The sequence below is a fragment of the Cebus imitator genome, unplaced genomic scaffold (genome assembly GCF_001604975.1).
Source record: "Cebus imitator isolate Cc_AM_T3 unplaced genomic scaffold, Cebus_imitator-1.0 Scaffold432, whole genome shotgun sequence".
Taxonomy (NCBI): domain Eukaryota; kingdom Metazoa; phylum Chordata; class Mammalia; order Primates; family Cebidae; genus Cebus; species Cebus imitator.
Window position 1 is genome coordinate 1,052,281 of NW_016107747.1, and position 26,287 is coordinate 1,078,567.

Sequence of the window (26,287 nt, forward strand, 5' to 3'; positions counted from 1 at the left end):
TTTCTTTAAAAATTTCCCTTTAGTATAGTTATTAATCAGCAAAGAGTTGTATAAATTCAAAATTAGAAGGACAAGATAAAAGTATTTCAATCTCCTTTGTTACAGAATATTAATAGTGAATCTTTTATTAAGGTTACTGACTGGAAAACACCAATCTGAATTATTGGTAGCACTTTTGTTGATACTCGCAGTAAGACACTTTCTAAGAGGTGAGAGTGTGTGTGTGTTTATGTGTGTGTCAAAGAGCCATATAGCTTAAGGTATGCCACATGAGGAAACGCCAATGAGTAAATGACATTACCATTAGAAAACAGCTACTTACTCTAAATGAGTAATTATGGCAGAAGAGTAGAAAACAATGTTGTTTTTTTGAGATGGAGTCTTGCTCTGTCGCCCAGGATGGAGTGCCGTGGCGTGATCTCAGCTTACTGCAACCTCTGCCTCCCGGGTTCAAGTTATTCTCTTGCCTCAGCCTCCTGAGTAGCTGGAATTATAGGCATGTGCCACCATGCCCAGCTAATTTTTGCATTTTTAGTAGAGACAGGGTTTAACCATGTTGGTCAGGCTGGTCTCGAACTCCTGACCTCAGGTTATCCACACGCGTCAGCCTCCCACAGTGCTAGGATTAAAGGCATGAGCTACCATGCCCAGCCTGTTTATTTTTGAAAATTTTACTAACAATTCTTTTGGCCTTTCTAGTCTCATATCCCACACAGTGCTCCAGTACAGTCCACTTCCAGATCATTTTGGACAGTGTTATTTTAAGTTGAAATCCTTTTTTCTCGGTCGCAAGTTTGAGAATCAGAAATTTTACCTCTACTTCAAAGCCCAGTGAAATGCCAGTGAGGATAGCCTTTTCATACTTCTATAGTGTTGGGGGTTGTGTGTGTGTGTGTGTGTGTGTGTGTGTGTGTGTGTGTGTGGTACAGTTTCTTGTACTCTTCTTTCGTTTGAGACAGGGTGTCGCTCTGTGGTGTGATCATGGCCCACTGCAGCCTGGACATAAGTGATCCTCCTATCTCAGCCTCTTGAGTAGCTGGGACTGCAGGTGCCTGCCATCATGCCTAGCTAATTTTGTGTATTTTTTATAGAGATTGGGTTTTGCCATGTTGCCCAGGCTGGTCTGGGCTCAAACAGTCTGCATGCTTTGGCCTCCCAAAGTGCTGGGATTATAAGTGTGAGCCTAATTTCTTGTTAAACACTCTTTAAATGTAGCAATAAGTTTGCATATAAAATTGTGGGATTTTATTTTTTAGAAAGCATTAAAAATTTAAGTTCAAAATACTTTGTTGATAAATCCAAACAGAAATTTGGTATACTCTCTTTCATTCAAAATCAAGTGTCAAAGTTTGGGGAGAAAAGTGAAAACAATTATTTGAGCCATTAGTTTTTATCCTTAGAAATCCTTTTCTAATGTAAATCTGCTGGTGTTCTCATGTACACTTGAGCATGTATGATGTAGTAACAGCATGTACTTGCACAGCTGCTCCAGGTGTTTCATGTGCAGGTCATTGTACATATCTGACTTTGCTATTCCTATCCCATTGTAATCAAATCTGGCCAAACTGACAGATATACTGATAAAGGCCCACATTTCTGTGGTGGCTTCATGGCTTTTAGGCCTGATAACTTCTTTTCATATTTAACCCAAGGTTGCCCCAGCACCATTATTTCTTAAGCAATAATTGCATTACTCTACTTAGTAACCCTTTTGAGTAGAAACCACACCTCGTGTTATGAGCACTCAATGCCAGAAATTGGGCAAATTGTTGTATATAAGTTCCAGAGATTCATTTTTGGGCTCTGGATTTAAAGCTTTTGAACTAAATGTGCCTTTTAATACAGTTTTTTAAAAAAATTATTAATATTCTCAACTATATTAAAGAATTTTCTATTAAAGTTTTCTCTGTGATAAGTGCCGTTTAGTTGACAAATGACAACTTGGTGTCATCTTATGGTCATAAATGAAATACCATATAATGCCTGGACCATTTGCTCTTTTTCATCAAGTCTGCATCTGACAAGCATACTATGAAACAGCATGGTATGTGCGTCTTAACAAAACATTTTCCTTGGAGGCCCCAGCCAAATAGGTGATTGTGTAGAAAATGTATGTCTGCTAGGAAAGACATGACAAACTTTACATTTAAGCATTATTAGATTAATTTTAAGAAGCTATGAATTGGTACATTTTAATTAATGTTCCTGTTTCATAATCATCCGTGTGGTTGCATAATAGTATTGCATTATATTTTGTAAGCATCTTTCTATATGGAGCGGGTCTGGATGGTTGGATGGTCCATGCATCAGCTAGAGGTATTACAAGTTAGGGAAACAGTTTAATTTAATCTTGTTTAACTCACCCACACAGACCTTTAATTTAGTTTTGGTGTAGAAACTATGGCCCCAGTGGTTCATACCTGCAATCCCAGCACTTTGGGAGGCTGAGGTAGGTGGGATCCTTGAGGCCAGGAGTTCGAGACCAGCCTGGCCAACATGGCAAAACTAAAAATACAAAAATCTGTGGGGCGTGGTGGTACATCCCTGTAATCCCAGCTTCTTGGGAGGCTGAGAACGAGAATTTGCTTGAACCTGGGAGGTGGAGGCTGCAGTGAGCTGAGATTGTGCCACTGCACTCCAGGCTGGGCGACAGAACAAGACTCTGTCTCAAAAAAAAAAAAGAAATGTGTAAAGAAACAAAAAAAAAAAATAAAAAAAAAGAAAACGGGAAAACAAAAAGAAAAAGTTTGCAGAGTAAACAGAGAATTTGCTTGAACCTGGGAGGTGGAGGTTGCAGTGAGCCAAGATCGTGCCACTGCACTCCAGGCTGGGCGACAGAACAAGACTCTGTCTTAAAAAAAAAAAAAATGCCATGCAGGTCAAATTCTCCTGTTGCCTGTTTTTGTAAAATATAGTTTTATTAGAACACAATTACCCACATCTATTTATAACATTGTTTATTGCCACTGTTGTGATATGGCAGCAAAGGTGAGCAGTTGCAAGAGACTTCATGGCCTGCAAAGCCTAAAATATTTACTATCTAGCCCTTTGTAGAAAAAGTTTGCCTACTCATTTAGATATTCAAAAAAAGGTAAATAGGCCTGTGCTTTGTATTCAGTGGACCAAAAAAGAATTGGTGTCAATTTTCTCTACCCTCCAATCTCCCAAAAGTGTATTCTCACTGGAATAGATGCACTTGGTAGCCAATTTGATGTCAGTAACTACTCTGAGTCTCCACCAAGGCTCCCACGTAGCGAAAGTCAGTGTGTCAGACTGTTGTTAGAACATGATCAACCAGAAAGACATGCCAGCTGTTAATCAGTCCCATCTCATTATCAAGACTTCTTGTTCTTATAGCAGGTGGAGTGTTGTGATTTGCTGTCCCATCTGAAATGTGCTTCCCATCTCTCTCTCTGCTCACCCATTTTTTTATCCATGTGAAGCAGTCTGCTCCTGTCTGGTTGATGGGCTCACTCCTACCCTCTTGGATGCACAAGAGAAGTGGAGGTTTCCCTCCTATTAGTTGTACAAACCCAGAGAAATAAACTTAATCTGAATAGGCCAAAGGATATTACCTTGCTTAGAGAAGTCATTTAGTAATAGTAGAAACCAAAATATCCTAACAGCTCAGTCTTAGGGGAAAAATAAACTCACTAACTCATTTTCTCAGAACATTCTAAACCAAAACATACTTGCATAGTCCCCACAGATAGCAAATGTTGACTATATATGTGCATGTATACATAAATATAAAAATATATTTTGAGCGAAAGACATAGCTATTTTAACCAAATAAATAGAATATTATCAAGAGTAGCAGGAATAGAAGAGATTGCATGTGCATTGTAACATGTTCATTTTTAATTTGATTTCTCTCCATAAAAACAGAATCCAGTGAAAGTAGCTAGAAATATTTCTTCATGTATTATTCATTTATTTCTACCATTTTAACAGACTGGTATATGGCCTGGTGCAGTCATGCTTTTTGAATTTTAAAACTTTCTTCCTCAACATGAAGTTCTCATCTTAAAATTTTTATAGCTGGATGGACTTGAATTTAGCATTATTCACACTTCTGGAAAGAAATCCAAAAGCACCTTATCCTGTATGGCTCAGAAAACTGTTGCTGAAAGTAGGGTGGCATGTTTCTAATACATTTGTTCAAGAGCAGTAGTTAATCTCAAATTGGTACAAGGTGCAGCATTGCTTTCAGCTGTGATGACTGAAATGTGTCATTAAACGACATTATGAGATAAATACCAAGTACCCCACATCTATCTCACTGAAAATACAATATCACATTTTGAGTCAGGCACTACTGAAAGTTTATTCTTTTATGGAAGTGATCTTTTTTCTTCTGGTCTTGGTAGTGACTGCTTTCTAAGTGTTGGTCAGGTTCATGGTATGCCAACCAGCCAAACAGCTTGTGGTAGAAAGCAGCACCTGGTGAAATCTGGCAACCTTGCTAAGAGGAAAACTGGGTTTGGTCTCCTTAGGATTATGGAGTAGGGCCAAGTTATAACCCTGGTAGTAGAAGGAAGAGGAAATTCCTAGGAAATGGTAATATCTGCTCTTCACCTTTTTCTGTCTTTAAACATGCCACAGGCTCTTTCAAACTGAGCTTTGAAAACACTATAGAAAACGCTTTGAAAATAGGAAAAGGGGCTGAAGGGGGATATCGGTACTCACATGGGGATAATTCCTTCTAGTCTTTTTTCATTGTTTTCTGAGGTTGAGCTTGGCTGCACATTGAAATTCTCTTGGTACTTTTCTACCCTTTCCAGTGTGGCTACTGCTGGAGTTGCTGTAATATTCTTACATTCCTGCCCATCTCTCGTCACCATATTTGATAGTGTTGATCTCCTTTGCCTCTGCAAAATTCTGCTCTTACCTGTGGCAACTCTGGTCTCACGTTGTCTTAATCTTTATGCTGCTAAACACACTTCTTTCCACATTCTTTGCTTTGCTCTGGCTTTTCATGTGTGAATTTAACAATGGCTATCACTTAAAACACATTTTTATTATCAGGCACTGTGCTAAGTAACTTAAAAATACACGCTATTTTATCTTTTACACAATAATTTGAACTATTATAATCCTTATTTTGCAGGTAAAGCAACTGAGGCATAGTCATTGATTTCTCTTTTGTACACAAAAGAGAAAAATATAATTCTAAAGCCTTTTTAGCTGTGGTCTTTATCTTATGAAATTCAAATTCAAATGCTAAAAAGTTAATGTGAATTCTTTCCCCATCATCAAATGGCGTGAAAGACCTGCGATTATATTTACAGGATGTATATTAAACTTTCAAGGTCCAGGTGTCTCAAAAAGTGCTTGTACAAAACAGACTTCAAGTATAATTTTATCACCATTAAATACAGAACATGATTAGATTATAGTAAAAGTTTTCCTGTCTCTCTAGCTTTATCTCTAAAATTTATTCATCTTAGCTGTCCAGAGTTCCTTTTGTTACTTGAGCTGCTAATTGAAGATGATTTCCAAAGCCTAAGGTGAGATTTCATTTGTTAAAACTGAATTAGAAAGAGCAGGACCTAATCACTTGATTGCAACACAGACAACTAGATTTTGGAAAGGGAATATGGGATTATAACATTCTTCTTCTATACAGGTGTTCCTACTGTATACCTGATCTGAAATTTAAAATTCCTATTATTTAAAGCCAGGCCAAAAGCCAGGTCTGAGAATCTTCCTGTGATCTCACCTCTCCTCATCCTGGTGACTGTTGTCTCCTTATTGTAGCATTCAGTCTGCACTTTGCCATTTTGTATCTGACAGGCTGCTTTATATAATGGTACAAACCACAGTTACTTTTTCACCAACCTAATAAAATGTTCTCTTGTCATTTCATTATGTGTTGTCTCCCAAGCAGCTTAAACAAGAATGCCTTCTGCAGGTAGTTCAGGTGCTATGTCATAATTCTTCAGTGAACCACCTTACATACTCCTGTGAAGTGCCTGTGACCTCTCATCTAATGTATGTAGGAGAAGATATATACCAGGGTAAAGGGACATTATTAGACTTTCACTCCTTTACTGCAAGGCTTGATAATTTCAATTGAATTGTCCTGAGTGCCATGGTTAGAGAAAGGAACCTGTCTTATTACTTCTGCTGGAGGAGGACACTTTTAATAAAAGAAAAACATGATAGATGCAATTCAGTGGTTTTAGGAAGCAGTGTTGATGATAATCCAGGAAATGGGACATTCATATTAATATAATTTCTAGATTAGCTTCAAACTCCATGAATCAAGGTAGAGAGGATTTTGGTACAACAAAGATCTTATTTTTTTTTTTTTTTGAGACCGAGTCGTGTGTCACCCAGGCTGGAGTACAGTGGTGTGATCTCTGCTCACTGCAGCCTTGGTCTCCCGGGTTCAAGTGATTCTCCTACCTCAGCCTCCTGAGTAGCTGGGACTGCAGGTGCCCACCATGATGCCCGGCTAATTTTTGTATTTTTAGTAGAGATGGGGTTTCATCGTGTTGGCCAAGCTGGTCTTGAACTCCTGACCTCCTATGATCTGCCCACCTCAGCCTCCCAAAGTGCTGGGATTACAGGTGTGAGCCACCGTGCCCAGCCCTGGTCTTACATGTTTATAGTCCCAACTAGATAACATTATTTTCCCATAACATTTCTTCTCAAAAATAGATGTACTTGACTGTTCTTTTCTTGATTCTTCTGGGAAATAACTATCTCTTTGGAGACAGTTGTTAGGTTATAACAATAACCTTACTGAGGAACTCCCATGCAATCCTCCAAAAATTTTAATTTCCTGATTTCAAGAACCTATTTAACAAAGTTGTTTTTAGGGTTGAACCCTCTAGGAGCAAATGACGTATTTCGCCTTTTGTAAATGGAGAACCAGTCAATAGTTGGCAGGTTCGTGTTTGACACTGGCTAACGCTGGGCTTACTACTCTAAGAGCATGGTACTTCTCAGAAAGTAAAGAGAATTGTTTATCAGATATTAGGAACCGTACACAGGCCTGCTCAAAATGGCAGCTTTACAGCCACCTTTAGGGCTCTTCCTGATGGAATATACCAGTGGGAGAGTACAGAAGGAAGAATGCAATTTGTATGAATACAAGTAAAATTAAGGTTGAGTATATTTTCAGTTCTTGCCCAATGCATTCATTCTACTTGCTTCTTTTTAAGTTCTTATTTGGAACTGGCCGGCACCTTCACAAATCTTTGGGTATTTGTAATTTTAGCAGCCTCTATTTGGCAGTGTTTTCCAGAGAAGTACCTTTTAAACTTTTTCACTATAGTCCACAGTAAGGAATATATTTTACATAATCACCTAATATATGAAATGTGTATCCGATATTTTCCATTCTAATTTTTTCATTAAAAAAATGCTGGATATGACTCATTAAGTAACATCTCATTAATGGGTCAAAACACATAGTATAAAGAGGGCATAGATTCTGGTATTGCTACATATATCTATGATATTTTCACTTCTCACTGTTTCCTCCTTCTCTAGGTCTAGCAGCTCAGGATACTGTTTCTTATTTGGCAGGGACCATTAGTTTCAACTTCTGCTTTAAAATCTGGAGTGTACCTAAAGTGCTCTTCAATGCTGTTATGGTCCCACTGACTAAGTACTTACTGTTAGTAGAGACAGTTTTCTGTCTGGAATCCTCACTTCTACCTTTCATTGCCCAGATTTCATACTAAAGTACAAAGAGGAAATTGTTTTAAAAAATTTTTGAAATGATAGCCAGCTGCTACTTAAAGGAAATAACTGAGTGGGACTTCTACTCTTTCTGAAAATGTAGCTGGCTAAATTGCTTCAATTTAAACGGTACAGACTATGTTACCATTCACTTACTAAAATGGAACATGAGAAGTATAAACATGCTTTCAAACATATTTAGAAATACAGAAGTTTCTTAAGTCAGGTCGTATTTATTGAAAGCACAATACAAAATATCTTGGAATTCAGATTATCTATTATGATGTTTATTCCTGAACAGGTTAGTCCTAAAGAAAAGGTTAATTGTTTCAAGGGAGGTAACAGAGGAATTTTAAGTAAGGATTATCTTAAATATATCTAGTTTGATGCAAACTGAGTTTTATTCAACGTCGGAGGCCTCACTATGTTCCTCTAAGTTTTCAACCATTAACAACCCAAACCGGTTGCTTCCCTCATACCAACACTTGCTGTGTGCAGTGGTTCTCCCTCTGTTCTTAGAACAGCTGGTATCCTGTTTCTTCTGCCTTTTTTTTTTCGAATTTGATTTACCTTTTGGTAGGAATATTTCAGCAGGGGCATATGACCTTGTGGCATTGAATAGATGTTCATAAAGTTGCTTAGCCTCAGGACACATGCTCAAGAGACTTTCTACAGAGGTCGTTGCTAGCAGTTGTTGGCATAGTCCGTGCACCAGGCTTCCACTGTACAATCTGTTCAAAGGGAGAAAAAGTATGTTGTTAAAGAACTAATTCAGTGCAACAGGATAACTATCATTAACATACCTTCAACAGATGCATCTAAACAATCAGAGCTCTTACTGCTCTGTAATATTATTGAAATTACTTAGGAATAATCTGTTCTTTGAAGAAAGGAACTGAGCTGTTATGACAAAGATTCTAAATTACATGATGAATGCCTAGTGGTTTTGCAGCTAGCCCCAGGCTGGGCAGGAATCTTTAACACTTTAAAGAAAAGGAATTTAAAAGGACCCTGATAAACCAAACAGTTCCTTAGAATATGAGAAAATTTAATGGCATCATTTGCAAGGTCATTCACTGGGACTAAAAACCTACTTCACAACAAGATGAGATTAATTGGAATCCACAAGTTTAATATATTACTTACGGACAAAGCGGATAAGGCTGGTACTTTATCAATGATGGTTTAGAACCATTGTTTAATCAGTGTAAAATTCTCTGTAAAAAGCTTTGGTTATGCTGAGGTTCAAGAACAGTCCTGCTGTTTAAATCATTATTAAGAGAGCTGTTTGGTTTTGCGTTTCCTGTTTTGTTTTAAAAGGATTTGTAGTAACTAAAGAGGATCCATTCAAGAATGACCTTAAATTATTAAACAAAAGAAGTAAAGAATCCACAGGTCAAAGGCCAATTAGTATTATTTGGGTTAGCTCAGATATAAGGCCCAGAGATATATTAACAATAGTGTTTACTGCCGGAGGCTTTTTACCTTGGAACATATGAAGTCCCACCATATTTTGTATGCCTCCATATATCCTCATTCAAAGTACGAAAGGCACTGGGGCTACAACAGTAAATAAAATAGACAAGGCTCTGCCCCATAGAGTTTATATCTGAGTGGAGAGAGACAAAACATTATCTCCTTTTTATTTTAATCTCCCTCTGGAACCTCCCGGATGGGCAGTTATCAAGATGTCCAATCCATTGATCCTATCAACTCTTCTCACTGCTCCACACCCTACTGCTGCTGTCATTTCTTTTTATCATACCCAGCTTAAACTCCACAGACAAACATTATAATTACTAGTGGCACAAAGGTTCAATTTCCTTACTGTCTTCCTTGCCTGGCAAAGCAAACATTCTGTGTTAAGTTCACTTGGGCATCTACTCAGCATCTCACTTAGAATGAAAGCTCCATTAGGGCAAAGATTTTGTTGTTGTCCCTACATGCTAGCACAGGGTAGGCATTTAATAAATGTGTGAATGAATGAGTAAGCAATATGACAGGTGATAAGAAATGATGTTACAAAATACAGTAACAGGACTAGAGTGAAGAAGGGTAGACAGTATGTCTCACTAGGGTGGGTTATCAGAAAAAGGCTCTACAATGTGACATTTAAAGACCTAGAGGAAAGGAGTGAGTTATATCCTACCAACAATTACCTCCCTTCCCCCACATATTAATGTTTTACTTAAAGGAACTGATTTTTAAAAATTGGATTGAATTTTGGGAATATGGAAATAATTTAGTATTTTTCCTGGTTCCAGCTCTTCAGCTGTAACAGTGACTCAAAATCAATTACACTAAGATTAGTTTTTTTAAAGTAACTTTGTTGCTTTAAATATAAGTGAAAGTACTGTATTTACTTTTCTGTGCTTCCATCTGAACTAAAGTTTCCCATGGTGCTTACCGAGTTAGGTCTGGCTCTGGCAGAGGAGTGGACAGCAGCTGGTTGAGATACAGCCCCATCTGGAGACAGGACTGCCACTGACAGAAGACGTGAGCTGTGTCTAAGTCCAGTCTTGTGCCCAGCCGTGTCTGCGCCTTCACTCTCTGGAACTCTTCATACAACATCTTAGCACCATCCTCCTGCAGCTCTTCCTTACCTAAAGAAAGAAAGAACCCAAGGGCAGTGTTTCCAAAAGCACTGTAACAGCTTGTAATTTTCTCCACATATACTACAAATTCCATAAAGAAATCAATTTAAAAAACTAAGATGTTTTTCCTTTCTGGCTTCATAAATACCTTGCTGTATAAATTGAAATACTGATACTGAACTGTCTTTTTAATGATGACCTAACTTTATTCAACTCACGAGAATTTACTTTTTCCCTGAAATAAGATCTCTTCCACCTGACATAAACATGTCTGCATCTGAACTGTCTAAACCCTACATCTGTGTCTATGAAAAATACAAATGACTATTAAATTTCATTCTCTTTACTGTGCTCTTTCAACAAAACTCCCATGCTGTAGTGCATTTGTGTTAAAGAAACAACCCGTGTGTTCAAAGCACATTTTGACTTCTATGTTTTTTGGGAGAATTTGGCAAATAATCAGCCTCTTTTCATAGCAGAAGATAAGGGGCAAGAAGCAACGATCCTAGGAAATAAGGAATGTTGCTTGTGTTTAGCTGTAAGTTTCTACTAGTTTGTTTGGGCAGCAGTGCGCAAAGTAACATCTGGACCTATTTGAAAGCAATAAAAAGGAGGCCCACCTTTTACCAACTAGCGAGCAGCAAGGCACTGAGCCTGCCCAGGTACAGGGTCCACGTTTCCTAAAAGAAAAGAAACAGACCCTTGACATGCCCCTGCTGTTGGACTCGAGTAAAATCTTAGTAGGCTTGTGCTCTGAGAGCGTTCTTATACTGTATTTATTATTCAATCAGTGGAAATATCCTAAACCTGTGTTCATAAAGCAGCAGTGGCCCATAACTGATTGGTTTTGTGTTAAGTTGGCTGTTGTGTGCCAACAGTCCTTCTGACAGCTGCTGTCAAGCTTGAGCCTTAATACTTGGGAAACAGGAGTCCATGCTGTTTCATTCTTTAACTTATTCTTGTAAAATACGAAACTACAGAGTAGCATTATCTAATAAAACTTTCTGCAGTGCTGTCTAATACAGTAGGATAGCCCATAGCCATATGTGACTACCTGACACTTGAAGTGTGGCTAGTGTGACTGAGAAGCTGAATTTTTAATTTAAATGGAATTTAACTTGAGCCATGTGTGGCTAGTGGCTACCATATTAGATAGTATAGCAGTATTCTAGAGTATAATTATTATACATGTTTGTATAGTATTATAGCATTTATAATCTTGAAAGAGGATATTCCATTAGAGTATTAAAGTGTCCCAGTGCTTCAGCATTTACTTCACCTGGTATTATATGCAGATGAACTTGCCTCAGTGTATTTCTCTAGTAGGAAGAGAAATTACTGGCCAGGTGCGGAGGCTCACCCCTGTAATCCCAGCACTTTGGGAGGCTGAGGTGGGTGGATCACGAGGTCAGGAGTTCAAGACCAGCCTGACCAAGATGGTGAAACCCCATCTCTACTAAAAATACAAAAATTAGCCGGGTGTGGTGGCAGGCGTCTGTAATCTCAGCTACTCAGGGGGCTGAGGCAGGAGAATCGCTTGAACCCAAGTGGCAGAGGTTGCAATGAGCCGAGATTACACCACTGCACTTCAGCTTGGACAACAGAGTGAGGCTCTGTCTCGAAAAAAAGAGAGAAATTACTATCTCTGCCATCACTACTTATATACTAATTGAAACAGAGAAAAAGGAACAAAAAGATGTATAAGCAAGAATGTCTGCAGTGGTTGTAGGTATTTAGAAGTTTCACTTCTGGGCAAGATTCTTGTGATGACATTGCTGCTGTGCTAATAATGGGATAGGGAACATGCAATACAAAATGCAACTGGCAAAATACACTGTCACACTTCACAAGTTAAAGCAGTAGGTGCCACAAAACAGATGGGAGCTGGTGGTATCCCAACACATCTCACTGCTGCACACTTAGATTCAAGCCCTCCAGCACTGAGCCTGGCACATAAAATGTTAAAAAAATATTTACCAATGAATGAATGCTATATTGGTGCCTCCACTTCTAAGTTCTGATATAATTAATGGAAGTAAATAATCCAAGAATCCTTTTTTGTTTGTGTAAACTCTTGGATAAACAGTTTGCAAGCAACATGCAACAATATACTCCTGGAATTTCCAGTTACCTACCAGGGCTGTTGATTATGGTAATCAAGGGCCCCACTAGCATTGCCAGCAGTAAGGATTGTAGATGATGTAGCTTTGCTTTGCTCTCCGTGTGCTGCAGCCAGTAGCAACTGACAGCAATGGGCAACTTCAGTGCAGCAGGGATTGGCTCCAGGATGGTCTGTTTCACCTTCAGGGTTTCTAACAGAAGCATCTGCCGCCTCCTCAAGGAGAGCTGAAAATACCAAGCATTCTGCAAGTTACTTTGGGAAATGTCCTTTTCTTTTCCTCCATAGCATGAAGAGATTTAATGCAGATGAAACTTCTGTGTCAGCTGTTAAAACTTATCTTGTCGGGGGAAAGAAAAATCAGCCACACTCAAAACATTTAGAACATTACTAAGATGCTTTATAAACATGGTTGGTTGAATGGGTGTACTGCCTACTCCTACACAACCTTTACTTACGTCATTCCATCCTCTTTGTATACACTGCTGAGCATCTTCAGTGCACGTGTCACCTGGGAAGCTTGTTAAAAATTCAGTCCTCAGGCTCTACTCCATAAATTTTGATTCACTAATCTGAGGGAGAGCCCAGGAATATGCATTCTAACTAACAGCCCCAGAAAGGACCTTACAGGTCACGCACTCAGGACTATTAAAAGGGCATCTTCTGGGGGACTTTATATTCAAACTTTGAGGAAAAAAAAAGTTGTATTTCTGGTGTCTGCACAAAGCCAGAAACTACTTTCTGGAAAGATGAGATGATGGTACATTTCTCAGCATGTAACATCTAATTAGTAGAAAGTGTGGTTGACAGCTGAGACTAGAGATGCTAACATGAAACAAAACATATCATAAATGACAAAATAGTTTTATCATAACGCATGAAAACTTTAGTATGATTACTTCTAAATACTGCTTTTAGTAATATTGTGATAAAAATTTTAAAATTAGAAATATGCAAAGTGCTTTGTAGTATAACCAGTCACCCCTACTGGAAGTAGTTTTAACTACTAAAAATAGAAACTGAATTCTCGGAGTCTCGCTGTGTCACCCAGGCTGGAGTGCATAGGTGTGATCCTGGCTCACTGCAACCTCCCCCTACCAGGTTCAAACGATTTTCCGGCCTCAGCCTCCTGGGTAGCTGAGATTACAGGCATTTGCCACCACACCTGGCTAATTTTTGTATTTTTAGTAGAGCTGGGGTTTCACCATGTTGGTCAGGCTGGTCTCAAACTCCTGACCTCATGATCCACCTGCCTCAGCCTCCCAAAGTGCTGGGATTACAGGCATGAGCCATCGCGCCCAGCCCGGAAACTGAACTCTTAAACTGGTTTTTAAAATGCACTAAGTAGAGCTAAGAAAATACACCAATTCTTTTTTGATATATAATATTTAAATTACTGAATTATAGAGCCAAGTTACAACTTTTTATAACCAACACAGCCTGGGCTTTGACTTCAGAGATGTTCTGCCCTACACTAACCCCATAGTCTTGGTTGAAAGGTTTCCAACCTTTTCTACAGTCTTATCTGTAAAATGGTCATTATAACGACTTGCACAAGATGTTTCATCAAGCCCACCAGTTCTCAGTCCCTTCCAAAAGGGGAAGTACTCAATTCATAGCCCTTAAAGTTAGTTAGGTTTTATCCCATGTGACAACTGCTTTCCTTCTTCCCCAGAGGGAGCGAAAGCACAAGCCTGCAGAAGCAGCTGCCCAGAGACACAGAGATGCGCAGAGAGACTGGTCTTGGCTGCCTCACTCCCTAAGAATGTTCCACTTCTGTGTCTCCTTACGATTATCTTCCTATTGGTTAACTTGAGTGGTGCTCTGTCCGTTGCCATAACCAAAATGAAACCCTATCCTATGTGGTTATTGTGGGAATTAAATGAGAGACTGTATAAAGTTTCTATTAACAACAGCTGCCTAAAGCAGATAATGTATTACAACATGATGTTAAAAACAAAATGGATAGGTAGTATCACAAAGTTTCTATACTTGTACCTGCATTTGTGTTTGGAATCACATTATTACCTCGTACATTTATAATTTTCATGGGCTAATTAGAACCATTAGCATTGAGCAAAATTCAGAATTGATTTGTTTATGCCAAGACAAAGCTGGATGATAGCACAGCACAGACAGTGAACTAAAATTTCAACTTATTTTGAATCCAGGTAAATGATGAGAACACTTAAGTCATCTCCACTTAGCAAGAAATACAAGCAGCTTGCTACACTCACTGATTCAGTTGGATTTCCATATGGCGGAAAAAGTGTCCTGATCCCTATTTCATACCATACGCATACACAAAAAATCAATTCTAGATAAGTTATAGATCTAAATGCTAACTGTGAATGGCAAAAAAACATTTTCATGACCCTGGAGTAGGCAATTTCTTAAGCAGTTCACAAAAGTGGTAACCATAAATAATAAAAATTTAAATTAGAGTATATTAAGAAGGTTTGTTCATCAAAACATACTAAAGAGTGAATAAACAATGGGAGAGACTATTCACAATGTTATTTGACAAAGGACCCGTATGTGGTAATAAAAATGAGCAAACAACTGTACAGAAACCTCACCTAACAGAGTATCAAATGGCCAGTGAACACATGGAAATGGAGAATTGCAAAGAACCCAAATGCTCATAAGCTGTACAATGGAAAGAAAAATGCTCCTAAGTGTATAATAGTAATATATCAAAACAGAATAATGTTACAGCAATGGGAAATGAATGATCAGCTACTCACAGCAATGTTATTGAATCTCATGTGGAATAAAAGCCAGATGAAAGAATTCATTTCTAAAGTAAAAATTCAGCTACAACTATTCTGTGTTGTTAAACGTCAGGATAGCGATTATAGGGAGTTGCAGAGTGCGTGACTGGAACCAGGCACTTGGGTAACCTTCTGGGGTGATGATGATGATTCATCTGGATGCTCTTTGCATGGATGAATAGACCTTGCCAAAATGTATCAAGCTGTACAATTATTTTGCATTATACTATGTGTATACACAAGGAAGCATGAATTGCAAAGAACAAGATGAAACTTTAGGGATTATGGATACATTCATTATTTTAATTGTAGGATGACTTCACAGATATAGACATGTCAAAGCTCATCAAAGTGCACACTTTATGTGCACCTCACTGTACATTACTTATTTTCTCAGTAAAGCCATTAAAAAGTTTTTAATCCTCTCCAACAGCGCCATTTATGTTTGAGTTTTAGAAATGTAACTTCAGCAAAACATTAAGAATGTAGCTAGTTTGAATTTTCTTTGGTGTGGGTAAAATATTAGTAAATCTCTTGTTTGAGAATTAGACCTATGCTCCACTTTCTAGTTTTGTACCTCTGGAAATGTGCTAAAGGTAGATTGTCAGTTATGTTATCAAGAATTATAAAAATGACTTATAAAATTCCATTTAAGCTTAAACTATATATAAATGAACTATAAACACCTGATGGGGACACCGTATCTTGGGGACACCATGTCTTGGGGCTCCCGAGTGTAGTGTGCTGTAAGAAGGATGTCCTTTGCAGGGACCTAGCTATGTTTATGGAATTACTATAAGAAAGAATGGATCCTACAGAGAAGGAGGTTTTTAAGCCAGTGAAACCTTTTTTTTCTCCTTTAACTGATAATATAATTCATATGTCATAAAAGTCATCCTTTTAAAGTATACAACTTAGTGGGTTTAGTGTATATATATTTTTTAGAGACAGGGTCTTGTTCAACAGACAGCACAATCATAGCTCATATCCAGGCTTGACCTCCTGGGCTCAAGCAATCCTCCCACCTCAGCCTCTTGAGTAACTGGGACTATGGGCCTGCACCACCATGCCTGGCTAATTTTTTTTTTTTTTTTTTTTTTTTTGTAGAGACAGAGTCTTGTGTTGCCCAGGATGGTCTTGAACTACTAGCCTCAAGTGATCCTCCCACCTTGGCCTCCCAAAGTGCTGGGCTTACAGGCATGAGCCACCATGCCTTGGTTTAGTATATTTATAAGCGTGTGCAGCCATCACTAATTCCAAAACATTTTCTTCACCGTCCCTGCAAAGAAACTCTGGGGGTTTAACAGTCACTCCTCAATGCCAAGAAGGCTCTTGCACTCATTCACTATGAAGTTCATCTCCTGCCTGAGATGTGACTCATGGGGAGGCTAAGAGGCTAGTTCCTGGTCAACTGTATAGGCCAGGGATTCGCACTACTGACATTTTCGGCTAGAGATTCTTTGTTATAGGACACTTTCCTGTGTACTGTAAGACCTACAGATTGTAAAATTTAGCAGCATCTTTGGCCTCTCCCCACTAGACACCAAGAGCAATCACTACCCCTTCTACTCTCTAGGTAGTGACAACAAAAATGTCTTCAGGCATTGCCAAATGTCCTCTGGGGGACAGAATCACCAACGGTGGTAAGCCTTTGTGTAGACTGATAACAGTGCTGGGAGAACTCTGACAGAAAAGGAAGGCCTGACCTAAAGCCGCTGGGAAGGTGAGGTTGCTGGCCGACATCCTTGAGTAGACTGGTGCCATGTGTGGTCTGTGAGTCATGAGACTGAATATTTCAATGGATCTAAGGAAACCCCCTAATGGCACTGCAATTTTTTTTTTATCTGTATTTAATTTGTAAATCTAGTTCTTTTATCAGCATAGTTTTATATCTATTTGAAATTTTAAATATATTTATGTAATATAAAAAGACAACACTGGGATCCATGAGAATTTTTTTCTCCTTGAAAAGGTGACTGGTCTGAGTGTTACTTAGGTTTAAGCAACACTGAGTTAGGCTAACAGTCATGTTTTCAGTATCAGATTAAGCATATAACCATAATGACACAAAAACCTATTTTTAAAAAGGTCTTCATTAATAAAAGTTAAAAAATTAGACCTTGGTTATCAGTACTAACCTTATTTGACATCTGATATAGTCTAAGATGTTATGCCTATGACTAGTGTCTATGTACACTTTTTTTTTTTGCAGTTCAGAATTTCCTTTTTTTTCCAGCCATGTAACTCCATTCTACTGATAGCTAGTAATAATACAGTAGTAATAACAATATAGTAGTAATAACTGTGAAGATAACACAGACTACTGTAGTACAGTGGAAATAGTAGCTTTAGAGCTGAAAGAGCTGGGTTTGAGTCCTAGCACTGACACTCTCTGGCTAAGAGACTACCCAGTTCACTCAAGTTCTTGATTTCTTAGCTATGAAATGACAGCAAGATAGCACTGAACCTCATCAGTTTGTTATAGTAAGAGAGAGAATATACAAGACAGCACTTTGTAATCTGTAAAGTGCTTTACAAAAATTTCATTAGTATTACAAATACTTACCTCAGTCAATTTGCTTAAGTCAGAATGATCTTTGGGCAGTTCTACTGCATCAACGATTGAGGTTTTGATATTTTTATTCATCCTTTCCACTTCACTGAAAGCTAGAGGCCGAGAAGGCAACGCGTTCCCGGATGTCTTTTCCAGATGTGGTGAAGCATTTAAAAGAAGCCCATAGATGATTTGCCTGATGGGCTGAGATAATCTGTGGGCATTTGGTTGCTGCATGTTTTCCACCTGTGTGTGAAGAATGGTCCGTTTTAAGACCAAAGCATCACTGATGAAAGGCGATAGCTGGCCTTTAGCTAAAGCCACTAGTACCCATTCTGGTAAACCAAGATTCAAGGCATCGGGACAGACGTAAGTACCACACTGGAAGAAGTCCTGCAGCTTCACCTGGGACTGCTGGTATTCTTCCATGCAACAGCAGAGAAGTTCCTTAACATTTTCTCGATCCTTTTTTGGGAGGTATTTCAGAACATTATCTAGTGCTTCGGTAGGGTTGGCAAAATGAGACAACCAATTCAGAAGTCCCAGGACTCGGTGGTGTCTCCTCCCTTTAGAACTGGTAGCTCCAAGAGGAAGATGTGCTTTACTTAAGAATGTCTCCATGATAGGTAGATTAATATGGTCATTTCCACATAGCACCGCAAAGAGAGGTAAAAGAGCTTTATTCATATTGCTGAAGTGATGGCAGAATGCCTCAAGGGAAAAGCATTTGGCAGGGATATAGTTTCGTGTGCCCTTAATAGTGTTCATATGTCTCCACTGAAAGCTATTCAATGGGCAAAACCCAGCTTTCAAGTCAAAAATGCAGAAGTCACTATCTGACGATAACACAGGGCAATTCCAATGGTTAGCAAGTGTCATGATGTCCCGATCTGCTTCTGAAAAGCACTGGACAAAAGGTACCTGCAGCTTGATCAAAACCTGTATGAATACTTCCCTGATGAGTAAAGGACACACATACCCACTCCCACCAACAGAAAGGGAATGGGCCATCTGGATCTTCTCTCTAGCTCTGTCCTTTATAGTTGCAAGCTTTTTATCTGAAATGTCACATCCTCCATCTAATATAACATATGGGCATATATTACAAGCAAATAGTGATTCAAAGAATTTTTGTACTACATCTGCAAAGGAATCATAGTCCCCTCCACACCGGAGCTCCAAGTTCGAAGTGAAGCAAAGACGGTGGAAAAGAGCATAGCCATCAATGACAATTTTTGTGTCCCGCAACTTCAAACCAATGAAGAACTCATTGCTATGATCTTCCACAAAACTCATTAGTCCTCGGATACCCATGATGACAGTCTAAAGAATTAATCGCCTGTTTAAAACAACAGAAAGCATTTTCAGTTGATGCTGGTTAAGGGGCACCAAGTCATTGCTTCCAGCACCATTAAATCAACAGCAAATGTTATGAAGTGCTCTTTAGATATAGAAGATAGATATCAATATCCATGAATTCTTACCTAGATCCTCAAGCAATGTTAGCTGTGTGCCTTTTCATTCTCCTTTGCTTTCTGTTACAAGGCACAAACTCAGTGGTTTCATGGGTTGTGATCTTTGGATGGTGACAGAGGCTGCTGCTAATTCTAAAGAAAAATCAGTTAAAGTCCATTACTGACACAGCAATATAGAAGTTCTGTGGACTGTGATTCTGAAATAGACAACAGTCAACATCTTAAAACGCAGTTTTGTGGGGTCAAAGTAAAAAGTCCTAAGCTATAAAAATGATAGGATTATTCATTTCAAAATTACAACACATTTGGACGTCAGTAACGTAAGATGTGCAGGACCTAGCAGGGATCAAGTTTTTATTTTTTATTGACAGTCACGGACCTTCTTTCAGGCTTTGGGCTTGTGGGCCCTTCTTAACTGGCAGTTTTTTGGTATAAGGAAAACTGCTTCGTGCCTCTAGGAACCCCTCTATCCAGTTACACCCCTAACCAAGGCTCTTTTCATCATCTTATTTTGCATATCTGGCCCAGTTACTCTTCCTTCTCTGGCTAACTTAACTCACAGGATCAGTATTGATGGTTTCTCTTTCGGTGCCTCGGGCTTAATATGGTGCAGCACGGTACTGTTACTATTACTCAAAATCATGACATTTTGTCAGTCATGGACTTTTTGCAATAATTCTGATTTTTAGAGATAGCGCATTAAAACGTATCTTGATTATTGAATTTTATTGGCATCCATTTACATTTTACAATTACCTCACCCTAGTCCCAGCCCTGTCAATATCTCAGAACCTTATCCTGTATAGTACTTATTTTTTTTTTTTTTTGCAAGACAGTCTTGTAAAGCGTTCATCAGCAGAGGCCCTGTCAACGTGTTCTATGCAAATTACAGGGCCTTGCACACAGTTCAACAAATGCTAGCTGCATAGGGGAAAGGCGGGCAAAAGGTTTGACCTAAGTCTTCAAACACAGGCCTTCATACGCCGTGCCACCTCGGCCCTCACAACCCGCCGCCCGGACCTGCAGCAGAGCCCACCTGCTCTGTCCTCCCGGAGGAGTAGCTCCTCCATCCGAAGCCCGCTGGAGCCCAGCGAGGACTCGTCGTTGCATGTGAGAGTCCAAGCGCAAGAGCGGGAACAGGAAGTCTCTTAGTGTGACGTCTTGGGAAGTACAGTTCCGTGAAGCCGGTGGCTCCAGACTGCGCCAGGGAGCAGGTGCTGTTGGGCCCGAGGCGCTAAGTAGCTAAAGAGGGCTGGGACATACGTTCCGAAATGGCTGCTGTCAGACTACAAAAGCTTGGCCCGCCGGTCCTTCTCTCCTTTCTCCGTCTCACTTTCTCCACTTCCGCATTGGTGCCGCCTCACCCCGACTTCCCAGTATGCCCCGCGCCGTCTCCCTGGCGACGGTGCCAAACAGCTGTAGCTCGCGGTGTCTGGCGCTCGGTGGGTGCGGTTGCCCCTAGTTTGAGGCCTGCCGGATTACCGGCAAGGCTTGGGCTGGCCCCGGGCGCCGCCGCTCCTCTGACCACAACAGGGAAAGGTAAAGAGAACTGTACTCTCCGGGGCTCGCCAGGCTCCCCTGCAAGGGGGAAGGTAATGGTTTCAGCCTTCCCAGGCTGGGTTCTGAATCCCTAGAACTCCATGGCTGCGATCTCCTCCCTGTCCTGGACACCTTATCTCCGGATCTATTCCAGTCTCAGTGCCCCTCAATAAACGTCAATGCGCTTTGGGAAAATGCAAATGTTTAAAAAGGTGAAGAAGCAAGGAATTGTTTGTTTTACCTTAAGATTAAGGTTTATCTTTAAAGTTAGATTTCTCCTTGAGCAGAACCTGGTGACAAATTGTCTTCGTCTTATTACCTGGGAAGGTAACTACTGGTTTTCATCTTGTGATAACTACTCCTCCTTTGGTTGTCTTTTGCCCCCAACCAGATCTGTTTCACCGAGAAGGGGTAGTTTGCGTAAGGTGGTAACTTTCTCCAAGTTCCCATCTAGCTTTCTTAACCAACATTTTTTCCCTCCTTTGGACGTCAGTTGATCTGATGAACACTTATTTGCCCTAACAAGGCAAATTATGCCAGGCATTATGCCAGGCATTGGGGATGCAGAGATAAAGAAGATGTGTTCTCAGTGCCCAAGTTCATTCACAAACCTCGAGGGGGATGGTGTTGTCAAGTGAACAGATAGTTCTAGAATCTAGGCAGTGCGACACATTCTTGGGTAGGTCTGTGGTTGCACAGAGGAGACTAGTGGATGGATGACCTAAAAGTGGACTGGGATGGGGGGCAGGGCTGAGTCTGTGAGGTTGGGCCGAGGGAACCTAGTTGCAGAGTATTCTGCAGCCTGGGCCAGACTGCTTAAGCACTGCTGGATTTAGACTGTCCTTTACAAATAGGAGCCGCCAGAAGTGAACCTCTCATAACTATTCTGTCCGTCCCTAATTCTGTCCTTCCTAAAGGAAACCTTAATCTCATCTTTAAAATGAGAATTACTGAGTGACCCAAAGGACCCTTTTGAGTTGGAAAGACTTATTTGAACAGCTTAGTATGGCCTGATGGCATCGCTTTTAGAACAGTGAAGGGGAAACAAACAAAAGGTACATTGAGAGGCCTGTTCTCTGGTTGTTTTTTCAACAGATTTTACTAACATGTCTTTGGAAGGTGGAAAAAAAAAGCTGGGAACTAATCTCACTGGTATCAGTTACAACTTAACCGATTACATTTTAGAGAAGGAAAATGTTGTAAATGAGCATTTACCAATTTTTTTTTTTTTTTTTTTTGAGACGGAGTTTCACTCTTGCTACCCAGGCTGGAGTGCAGTGGCGCGATCTTGGCTCACCGCAACCTCCGCCTCCTGGGTTCAGGCAATTCTCCTGCCTCAGCCTCCTGAGTAGCTGGGATTACAGGCACGCACCACCATGCCCAGCTGATTTTTTGTATTTTTAGTAGAGACGGGGTTTCACCATGTTGACCAGGATGGTCTCGATCTCTTGACCTCGTGATCCACCAGCCTCGGCCTCCCAAAGTGCTGGGATTACAGGCGTGAGCCACCGATATTTTGAGGGTTTTTGTGGTTAATTGCTCTCATAGTTTTTGTGGTTAACTGACACCACCATGTAAAGCCCATTGGCCATCCTTAAAAACAATAGGTTTTTGTCTCCTAGCTTTGGAATTGTTAAATACGAAAACCTAACTCCAACGTGTAGACAATTTTCAATTTAAAGTTGTATTTCTATCTAGATTTTTTAAAAAGCACACTTTTCATGATAACAAAACATTTAACATTCTGATGAAATAAAAGTGACTTTACTTTGTACCTACGCATATGAAACAGTCCTGCCTCTCACAACTGCCACATCTCATAGCTTCCTGAGGAATTACAGATTATCTGTAACATTTATTTTCCACTGACATTAAATGCAATTTTAGGTTTGAACTGAATTTGTAACTCTTCCTGTTTTTAATCCAGAGAGATTGTACACAATGTGTACAATAGCAAAGTCAGAAACTAGGTTAGAATTTGCTAAGCATGGGAAAAAATTCCCTCTGAATCATTCTCCCTCTTTGTAACTCTTCTAATAAATGCAAAAACTGTGGTTTAACATCTACAGAAAAAAAGGAAATCTAAAGGAAACAGCATCTGATAATTCCTGGTTTAATACTAACTCTTTGTAAACCAAAGTAACCATAAGGTGGGAAGAGGGCATTGCAAAAATGTTGCTGCAGATATATAGATTTAAGGAAGTGATAATGTTCTTTTATTTTGATTCTTTTATAAGTAGGTGGGGAGTATAAATCTTAAATAAATGAAGAGAGTATTGATTGTAAAACAGATATACATCCCAGAAATTTGTAGAAAGGTGGCTATAATTCAGTTCTGCCAAATTTCAATGTATAAAGGGAGGCTCTTCCTGTGAAAGACTGCCTTCTACTAGAATTTGTGGTATCTCTACCTTTTAACATTTTTCTTTCAAGTTGTTAACCAATATGGTGTCATTCAGTCAGTCTGCTGGTCAAGGTGCAGATATCACTGTCGAAAGTTACACTTTGTCTTAGGAATCATCTAGCATCCTTTAGACCTGATCTTTGAACTTTTCATCTTTAAGGCATTGACCAACACTGTTTGGATGAATCTGACCATTTCTGAGGAGAGTTGAATGTTGTTTCTGTAAATGAACGAACCAGTTCTCTCTTGTTTGGAGCAATGCTGAAATTCCAAGAGGCAGCTAAGTGTGTGAGTGGATCAACAGCCATTTCCACTTGTCCAAACACCTTGATTGCAAGAAGATATGTGCTTCAACAGAAACTTGGCAGTGGAAGTTTTGGAACTGTCTATCTGGTTTCAGACAAGAAAGCCAAACAAGGAGAGGAATTGTAAGTAAAAATTCTTCTTACGAATTTTGAGTAGGTTGCTTGTTGTTTGCAGGTCTTAGCTGATTAAGAACATGAAGCAGGCCAGGCGTGGTGGCTCATGCCTGTAATCCCAGCACTTTGGGAGGCCAAGGTGGGCGGATCACTTGAGGTCAGGAGTTCAAGACCAGCCTGGTCAACATGGCGAAACCCTGCCTCTTCTAAAAATACAAAAATTAGCCAGGCAGGGTGGTGCATGCCTGTAATCTCAGCTATTGGGGAGGCTGAGGCACAAGAATCGCTTAAACATTGGAGGTGGAGGTTGCAGTGAGCCGAGATCCGCTGTACTGCAGCCTGGATGACAGAGCAAGACTCTGTTTAAAAAAAAAAAAAAAAAAAAGAACACGGAGCAATGTCCACTTTGCTCTTTATATTACAGCAAGTATTTTGTAAAGGTAGGAATGCTCCCTGATTAATCTTTCATACTAGGTTTAAAGACATTTTAGCAAGTGAATAAAGTATCCAAATGACTTAGAGAAGGGAAATGGGATAGATTATGTGAAAATAAGATGTTTGGCCATGCCATAATCTCAATAGCAGTATTGCTTCCACTTAACTTGATTGGTACCTGTTGAGTGAGAAAATAAGAATTGTTCATAATGACTATGTTTAGAAATGTTACAAAATGCAAATAAACAGTTATTCACATTTGAGATGAATAGGGTATACCAGGGGAAGTACAGTATTAATTTTCTTTAGGCTTTCCATGGGAGAGATTTTCAAATTCCATTTAATCTGAGGAAGCCCTCAGATTAAATAGTTAAACCAAATGGGCACTCCCATTGAAAATTAGCTTATATTGATGACCCCCTTGCCACCCCTCTCTTTTGGTTATGATCAGACCCTATACACTTTCATACTAGAGGACAACTTTTAATAGACAGTACCTCCCTTACAGATAAACGTGCATTTTTGGCATAAAGTTTTTTTTAAATTTGCTGCAGTGGAAAGAAAGTTGGAATTGAAGTTAGGATAAGAAACTTGCATATCAGAAATACGGGAGGAACAGAAAGCAGAAGGAAGAATGATCCAAGATATCAGCCCTTAACCCCAGAAGACCACATTTTCATCCCATAATATGTTGTTTTCTTCAGAGGTTTTAAGGCTACTCTAACTTCTTCCAGCTTTTGTCCACTGGATATTAAGAGTGGATTTAAAATCAGTGTGATAAACACTTTTCTACATCTTCATGTCTTAGGAATTGTAAAGTTAAGTGTTAGTGATGTTACTACTTTGTTTTAAAAATCAACCTTTTAAATGGTCTCTGTCCAGAATTTTTAAAAGTTGCAATTACCTAGAATTTCTAGTTTTTAGTCAATTTCTACATGAGGAATGATAAAAGAGCTGGCATTTTTCTGATGTCCTTAGAACATGCATTATGACTCCTAACTGAAAAGGATGTTTTCCCTATCATCCTAGAGGTGCTCTTCTAGCCATTTAGAACAGGATGATAAATTTCTGACAATTACTAGAGAGCCTTTATGGAAACATTGAGAGTGAGACCTAAATCAGCCCAATACTTCTAAAAACTACACTGTCGGATCATACCCAATTTTGGTTTCTTCAACTAATGAGGAATATGAAAAATTTTAAGATGATTCACAGAAGAACTAAAAAGTTGATTAAAAGGATGTTAAATAAAATGTATGAAAATCAGACTTGAAACCTTTAGATTTGAGATAATGAATGAGTGGAGACAGTGTGTTTGTAGTCAGTGGGGAGGAGAGAGAGAGAGAGATAGAAAGAGAATGAGAGAGAAACAGTGGTGCTGGGGCTGGTTGGTTGGTTAGTGATTTGTTAGTGATCTTTCTTGTACCTGAACTAACCTTAAAACACATGACTGGAGCTGAAGATGGCAGACAGAGTCTATGTTTGTGGAATGAATCCAATGGTGAGGATAACGGACAAAAATCATTTGGCACCAGAAGTTCTAGTCCAGAATCTCTGGGAAAGGAATCATTCGTCATTAGAATCTAAAACATATTGTATACTGGCTACATTTGGCTTTCAGATGTGTTTTGTTCTACCTGGGTAATGTTTCTTTAGTAGTTAGTTTTGTTATTTATTTATTTATTTATTGAGATGGAGCCTGTCGCCCAGGCTGGAGTGCGGTGGCACGATCTCGGCTCACTGCAACCTCCACCTCCCCGGTTCAAGTGATTCTCCCACCTCAGCCTCCCGAGTAGCTGACATTACGATGTGCACTACCACATCTGGCTAATTTTTGTATTTTTAGTAGAGACAGGGTTTCACCACTTTGGCCAGGCTGATCTTGAACTCCTGACCTCAGGTGATCCTCCTGTCTCAGCCTCCCAAAGTGCTGGGATTACAGGCATGAGCCACTGCACCCAGCCAGGAGTCAGTATTTTAAAATGAGGAGCTCATACAAATCAAGCATTTCCTCTTCTCTTAAAAAAAAAAAAAAGATTTGGTAATGCTAACATGAGTGCCTTTGTAGCCACAATGGGCTGCTAAAGCTAAGTAGCAGCTACTCTGTTAGACAAATTCTATATTCTCCAGTTAGCCACATTCCTACCTCTCCTGTCTCTCTCTTGCATACATTTGCGTCACCTTTCCACTACCTACTGACCTTTGTAGACATTTGCTTTTGGGATCATTTGCTAAAATCAGAAAGAGTACAAATGTGACTACTCACAAAATGGTGTAAT

The 26,287-nt window shown here is 39.5% G+C and overlaps 3 protein-coding genes across 15 annotated transcripts in view; 2 read left to right on the top strand and 1 right to left on the bottom strand.

Annotated features, from left to right (window-relative positions):
• ATP2C1 (ATPase secretory pathway Ca2+ transporting 1) overlaps positions 1–10,654 on the top strand; it is a 172,204-nt gene extending 161,550 nt beyond the window's left edge. For 5 of the 9 annotated variants that reach the window (XM_017510157.2, XM_017510159.1, XM_017510164.2 and 2 more), the window contains one exon: positions 10,111–10,648. In XM_017510157.2, the coding sequence (XP_017365646.1) occupies positions 10,111–10,206 (96 nt within the window). In that variant the 3' untranslated portion in view covers positions 10,207–10,648. Of the gene's footprint in view, positions 1–10,110 lie in introns of all 9 variants that reach the window. The other 4 variants (XM_017510158.2, XM_017510162.2, XM_037731924.1 and 1 more) reach the window with 2 other exon arrangements.
• On the bottom strand, positions 7,909–20,599 carry ASTE1 (asteroid homolog 1). The gene is made up of 7 exons (XM_017510170.2): positions 20,248–20,599; positions 19,221–19,343; positions 17,749–19,075; positions 12,425–12,635; positions 10,910–10,969; positions 10,103–10,298; positions 7,909–8,426 (listed from the first exon to the last, which is right to left on the bottom strand). Exons 3-5 carry the CDS (start codon positions 19,048–19,050, stop codon positions 10,920–10,922), a joined length of 1,563 nt encoding a protein of 520 aa, XP_017365659.1. The 5' UTR covers positions 19,051–19,075; positions 19,221–19,343; positions 20,248–20,599; the 3' UTR covers positions 7,909–8,426; positions 10,103–10,298; positions 10,910–10,919.
• The window catches only part of NEK11 (NIMA related kinase 11), a 314,403-nt gene continuing 308,702 nt past the window's right edge, over positions 20,587–26,287 (top strand). For 2 of the 5 annotated variants that reach the window (XM_037731926.1, XM_037731927.1), the window contains exons 1-3: positions 20,612–20,750; positions 21,668–21,805; positions 23,315–23,582. In XM_037731926.1, the coding sequence (XP_037587854.1) occupies positions 23,413–23,582 (170 nt within the window). In that variant the 5' untranslated portion in view covers positions 20,612–20,750; positions 21,668–21,805; positions 23,315–23,412. Of the gene's footprint in view, positions 20,751–21,667; positions 21,806–23,314; positions 23,583–26,287 lie in introns of those variants that run through there. The other 3 variants (XM_017510167.2, XM_037731928.1, XM_037731929.1) reach the window with 3 other exon arrangements.